We start from the raw sequence: 6882 nt of genomic DNA, 5'->3' as shown, positions 1-6882 counted from the left end.
TCTCAGAATACTTGACTTTAGGTTTAGGCTATCAACTGCTTCAGCAAAAATATTCAAGAAAAGACTTCCCATCCTTAGTAAGGTGGTGTGTGTGTGTGTGTGTGTGTGTGTGTACAGCACGATTTGATTTAGTGGTGGCAACATGTGATTTATTAAGTGAGAATGAAGGCATCCCATTCCTTCCACCCTAGGAGAGTGAATATGTCTCTGAGTTTGTAACGTGCATGAAAGATACACAGACATTTTGTATTTCTACAGTCTCTTTCCACCCTAGTAGGCAACTGTGCAACTATGGAAGGCAAATAGTTGAATTATAGTTTCTCTACACTGAAAACTGGAAAGACAAATAAGTTGACTTTTGGTGTTAATATACTGTGCTGGGACTGGAACGCCTTTACTGAGGACAGGCACTGTGGGAAAGGCGATAGACCTCACTGGGCAGTAGCTCCACGGTGGCAATGAGACAGAGCAATAACAAGAGTCACAATAGCACCAAGACTCTTCCCTGCCTGTGCTGAGGAATGTGGTTCATTTTCCCTTTAATAAAGCCTCAGACTCCCGAATATTTGCCATTTAATCGATAACTCACTCTCAGTTGGCGAGAACAAGGAGAAAGACGTTTTCCTTACAGAACTATAAATTTTGTTTATTTCATGCCTTGAGAAATCAGGGTGAGATGTGTAGAACTTCACTAAAACTAGTATTTCTAGACAACTACAGGTATTACAAACATTCCTGTGGCTGCTATACCATGAAATCACAACATTTGTTAAATATTGTAGATATGATGTTAGAAAAACCACATGATGGACATTCTGTTTGTGTTCTTGTTCTTTTTATTTCTCTGTACTTTTATGTATGCAGTATTTTCCCAACTTAATTTTCTTAGATGGGGACTACAGCATATATTATACCTTCCTCTAATGGCTTCAGTGATATATGACTGGGTACTCAAACTGCTTATCTAAATTCAGAATAAAATTCACTCCACTTCTGCATAAGAGTTATCACTCAGAGTAAGAGTTATTACTATTTCAATATAAGGACTGAATATAATAAGCCCTGAGCCAAAGTTCATTGCAATATCCACTTTGGACTTGATGAAGACTTTCCTCATACATCCAAAATATTTATTCATATATATACAGAGAATGCCAAAAGATGTACACACACACATTTTGAAAAAAGAAAAAACTGTATTAAAATTGTAATACTCACTATATACCAATAACAGAAGATGACTACAAGTCATGTGTATACATTTTTTTGGAACCCCCAGTATATTACTGTATGAACATACTGGGGGTGCCAAAAAAAAATGTATACACATGGACACCTTGGTCAATATTTCTCAAGCAATAGTTCGCTGTAATCAGAAGTGTCTGGCCACTGATGGTAACCAATCTGAGCACCTCTTATAACTGCAGAAGTCAAACGTGACTTGTATTCATCTTTTGTTATCGGTATATATTGAGTATTACAATTTTAATACAGTTCTCTTTTCTTAAAGTGTCTATACATGTTTTGGCACCGTGTGTGTGTGTGTATGTGTGTGTGTGTGTGTGTGTGTGTGTGTGTGTGTGTGTACACACACACTTATAAAATGTAGGATAAAATTTTACAACTTTTTTGGAGTGGAACACTTACTTAAAATGAACTATGTTATACCCATTATAAAAAAATACAGAAAACAATGTACATGCTCTTCACATTTTTCTGACAGAATATTTGGCTAAATAGATAAAACATTTTTAGAATATCTAAGATAGATCAGGAGGAAGAATGTAAAAATAATATTTAGCTTTCTTTAGAAAGAAAAATTATTTTGTAAACTATTACTGGACATGTTTCTCCCTTCCAGTATGTCACAAAGAAGTCAATTTGAATATCTATACCCAGTTAATTGATTTGATTAGACTGGCAGCTACTTCACCAAAACGCATTGTGATTAAGCACCAAAACGCATTGTGATTAAGCACGAGTTGTGCTTTCACACAAACGTATGATCCCCGGGATGGCCTCAGCATTCTGAGACCACCGAATAAGGAAGTTTTACCAGGATCATTCCCTGGGGTCTCAGCATTCCAAGACACTCCCTTATGATTTTGCAGCTGCCGACTCCAGTAGAGATATGACATGATTTTATACGTTTTCCAATAACATCCTATAATAATGAAAATGTTTGCTTCAAATAACCATACTAAAAAAAAAGAGATGATGAGGAGAGGTTATCAAGAGATTTCAGTTAGGTATTTTTACTGAACTCATGAAGCAGAACAAATGCCTAGCAATTATAAGTTCAATCAAAATAGAATTTTTTCTATTCTTTGAGAAATAGCAAATATACATGTTTTAAACATATTTAGGAAAAATACAAAATCTTTATGCAGGTTTACAGTTTTAGCTTTAAAAAACGGAATTATTATAAATATTATGACTATGAAAAAAATATGTATAGCCACCTAAATTCTGAATTGCAAAACAAACAAATAAAGGGCAGTTAATCTAAAAGATTAGTCAGATCATCTGACACAAATATCAAAAGAGACTTTGTTAAAGTCCACCTAGGGTTAAAAATAATTTGCAGTGGTCTATATTAAAATTTTATGAAATCAAGAGGTTTAATTAAAATATAACAGCTAAGAGGCTATTTCTTCTATAGAAAAATTTTCTTATTCTAGAAATGATCCTTTGATGTGAAATCAATTGAGAGTATACTTGATAAATTAAAAATGTTATTTCCTGCTGATAAGTGACAAAATTTGAATTCTATCACAAGAATACAGAAGCAAATAAAAATATTATCCTAAAAAATTCTGTGTAAAAGAGAAAAACAAAACTACAATTACTCAAGATAAATAGCAATACTGTTAATAAAGATATGGATGCTGACAAGGGCTTACTCAGAGAGAAAATAATTTTAAATTGTTTCATTAGTCAATCTAGAAAAAATGAAAATAAGTATATAACTCAAAAGGTTAAAAAAGAATAACAAATAAGAGTAAGGATAGCAGAGGGAATGAATTAATAAAGCTAAAATCAGCAATTAATGAATATGGTTCATAAAACTCTGAGAGCTGGTTCTTTTAAAGAATGCATTACCTAGAGAAACCACTACCTACTCTTTTCAAGAAGAAAAGTTAAGAAAGCACAATGTACAGGTTTAGAAACACAAAAGCAAAAATAATCACAGGTACAGATTAGATATTTTTACAGGATAGTTTAAATTTACTCATATGCTAATTAATTCAAAAGTCTCAATAAAACAGAGCTTTGTTCTAAAGAAAATATATATTAGCCAAATTGACATGAGAATAAAATAGGTGGAAAGGCTGGTAATCATGAAAAAAGAAAAGGTCAAAATTATGACTCTCAAAAAAGGCTTTGAGGTCAGAAGAATAAAATTATCGAATGTGACAAAAAAGATAAGTCTCAAGATAATATTCTTACCAACAATAAAATAATTAAATGCTGGGAAGTTTATTTTTATAAGACTAACATAATTTTATTACACAAACACATGAATACAAATTAAAATAAATAAAGAAAATAAACAAAAACAGGCTTTCAGTAGATTTCAAACTCTACAAGGACAAAAAGAAAATTTTAAGAAGACTAACAAAACAAATCTAGTTCTTTACGTACAAGTATAACAAAACATTATCCAAAGTGGATATATTCCAGAGTACAAAGGTTAATATAATTTAATATATTAACTGAATATAAGTTTCTAAAGGGGCAATTAAAAAATTTAACATCCCTTTTCCACCAAAATTTTAAAAAACTAAATAAAAGTCTAATATTCTAAATCTAGAAAAATAAAATATTCAATGATTAAAATGCTTTCTCATAGATGCAAAAAATGCCACATATTATTCTAATATACTAGAGATTCCAGCCAATGAAATAGTAGAAGAAAAAATATATATAATGTACAAATAGAGAGCAGATAAAATTCTCAGTATTTTTTTTGTGACACAATAATTCACTTCAAAAATTCATCTTACTATTAACAAGAACTAATCTATCAAGCTATTAGATATGAAATAAATTGAAATTATTCAACAGGAAATTTAGCTAAAGAACATAGTTGGGAGTGAAGATGATGAATTAAACTCGGTTTTGGATATGATGAGTTTATGTTATTTGGGTGATGGATGTGCTCATTAAACTACTAAGAATATAGGATTGGAGTTCTGAAGAAGAATGACTGTAGACTTGCCCTTAGCACAATACCTGGCAAAAGTAAATCCTCAATAATTATTTGTTGAATAAATGAAACAAACTAATTAAAAGAGAAAAAAAAAGAAAAATCAGATAGAAATGAAGATAATGCTAGACCAGAAAGCTCAAACACACACATACACACACACACACACACACACACACACACACACACACACACACACGAATGTGCCCATATGCTGCACAGGAATTAAACAGTATGAACCTAGAGCACAATTCATTTAATTGCTGGGAAATTATTGTGGACTTTAAAAACATGTAATGCTAGTTGAGAGGTACAAACAGAGGGTAGGATAAGAAGAATCTGGTGATGATGAAAAGGAGGTAACAAGTGTGGACCACTTTTAAAAAGGCATGGCTAAAACTGATAGGTCATAAAAGCTGCAGTATTTCATCAATGGATGCAAGTTCTCAAAGCTGAAAAAGAATCTTGCTGCTCTTCACTACTCAGATTTGCACATACAATTTATTATTTACAAAGCAAGTTTGAATACTTTATCTCCTTCAAATCTTAAAACAACCAGAGATGGACAAGATACTATTAACTTGCTCTTTAACTTAGGTTCTAATTTTTTCTTGACAAAATAATAAATTCATAGGGTTTAAAAATCAAATGTACAGAAAGGTGATAAATCCTTCCCCCACCTTCCCAAAGGCAATCTATGCTATCAGATTCTTCTATCTTTCCAGAGATATTCTCTGTATATATAAGCAGGTAAGTTTATGTTTTGTACAAATAAAAGTAGCATATTTTTACCTGTGAACAGATATTGACCAAAGTAGCAGTATTAATTAACTTTGTCAAGGTTCCCTGGCTATAAAATTAGAAAATAGCTAAAATGTATATTTTCTGGCACTGAGTTCATTAACTACTACTGTGTCTTTTGATGAGCTACCTAATAACAGCAAATGGTATAACCTAATTTATGCAATGTATCTGGTACTGCAAAAATTGAATGCCATTTTGCAATTAGTTATAAGATAAATTTAGAAGTGCCTTAAATTAATTTCTGATTTATCTTCAACTGGAGGTAACATCTAATATATTAGTTTGAAGATTCAATAAATAATCATTTTCCTATTTAATGAAATTTGATTAAGAACTTGTACTCCAAATGAAAGACATTTAAAGAACTTTTCAGAATATATCTTTATAAGTAAATAATCATACTTAAATCATCTATTTTGAACACTATTTTTGAACACTGAGTTTTCATAAAGTTTTGCACATCTGTACTGTATACTTGCTATAAGATTCTTTGTTTAGTAATTATGTGTAATTGTTTCATCACCAAAGTACTGCCAAATAAAATGTAATTAAGAGTGTAAAAGCATAAAATATTGTTGAGTGTTTCCCCTTTTATTGATTATTTTAATTTTTATTTCTAAATGCAAGAGCCATGAGTAGTTTGTTAATTATTTTTCAAAATATCTTTTGCATGTACTTATAAAATTATTATGTAAATCACAGTATTTCATTAATCTATTGTGTTAGATAAAGGAAAATTAACATTCTTGAAACCAAAATAGCAATATGTTCAAGGGAAGAGACACAGTGTAATACTCTTAAATAATAGAAAAGAATAGGAATACATAAAGCTATATTCTGAAAGTACAATGTGCCAACTTTTTGACCATCTTTAAAAGAACACCACAATGTTTATTTCACAAAACAATAAAAAATACAAAGCTGTTGCTTTCTACCCCACTGAGTTATTGTTTACGTTGAGAAAGGATTATCACATTAACACTACTGACATGATGCATATAATAAATAAAATAAACCTCTGTAAGAAATTACGTTCCAAATTGTGAATTACGAATGTTTTAGAGTGCACACAACTTGCATGGAAAAACATGATTAAAGAAACCAAATCCTTCTGTTCACTGCACGGATCCCCTAAAGCCATTTAGGAATTTGTTTCTTACAGACAATTAATCACATGCAGGCGTGCCAGATGAGAACTATTGATTGCCCTTTTCCAGGCTGGTGGCATTCAGACAGTAGACAGACAAATGCCCTAAGCAAGGAGAAGCATCTTTCTGTTTCTGCCTGGTGCAGCTTTTAATTGTTCTTTCCTAAAATATGTGACATTTTGCTGTTAAACTTTAGTACAGAGCTTACTCCTTTCTCTTTGAACAATACACATGTGTTATGTTTTTCATTTACCTTTACACCAAGATCCTTCATTAGCTGAATCTCAAAATTTACTACATCATAAGGCAGCCGGAACTGAGGAATTTCAGAAGTACTGAAAAAATAAGAAAAAGAAGAATTTGTAAAAACATCACCAATCTTAACAAATGCAACATGTCTTTCTGATCAATAAATATTAAAGGACTAAGTATCTCTTCTAAGGGTATTTTCATATTATATAATGAGTATAAGGACATCCAAATTTTTATATGCATGATAAAATATTATATGGGCTGCAGTAAAACCAGTAGAAACAGATGTGAAAATAAATATAAAAAACAGAAAACAACAAATAGAAAATTGGTCAAAAGCATTTCCAAAACTATTAAATGTATTAAAGTATTTAGTTGATTTATCTATTTATAATTCTATAAGAAATTCCTAAGAAAACAAAATCTTAAACAACTAAAATTAGTTGAAAGATATATACTGTTTAATAT

At 30.9% G+C, this 6882-nt stretch overlaps 1 protein-coding gene across 1 annotated transcript in view; it reads right to left on the bottom strand.

The window, feature by feature from the left end:
- Positions 1 to 6882, bottom strand: part of DPYD (dihydropyrimidine dehydrogenase) — an 870205-nt gene that overhangs the window by 628798 nt on the left and 234525 nt on the right. Inside the window, exon 7 of the mRNA XM_019648865.1 lies at positions 6416 to 6497. Coding sequence (XP_019504410.1) covers positions 6416 to 6497 — 82 coding nt within the window. The remainder of the gene's footprint in view (positions 1 to 6415; positions 6498 to 6882) is intronic.

The sequence above is a fragment of the Hipposideros armiger genome, unplaced genomic scaffold (assembly GCF_001890085.2).
Source record: "Hipposideros armiger isolate ML-2016 unplaced genomic scaffold, ASM189008v1 scaffold_127, whole genome shotgun sequence".
Lineage (NCBI taxonomy): Eukaryota > Metazoa > Chordata > Mammalia > Chiroptera > Hipposideridae > Hipposideros > Hipposideros armiger.
The sequence above is the reverse complement of the archived record's forward strand: the minus strand, read 5'-3'. Positions and strand labels throughout refer to the sequence as shown.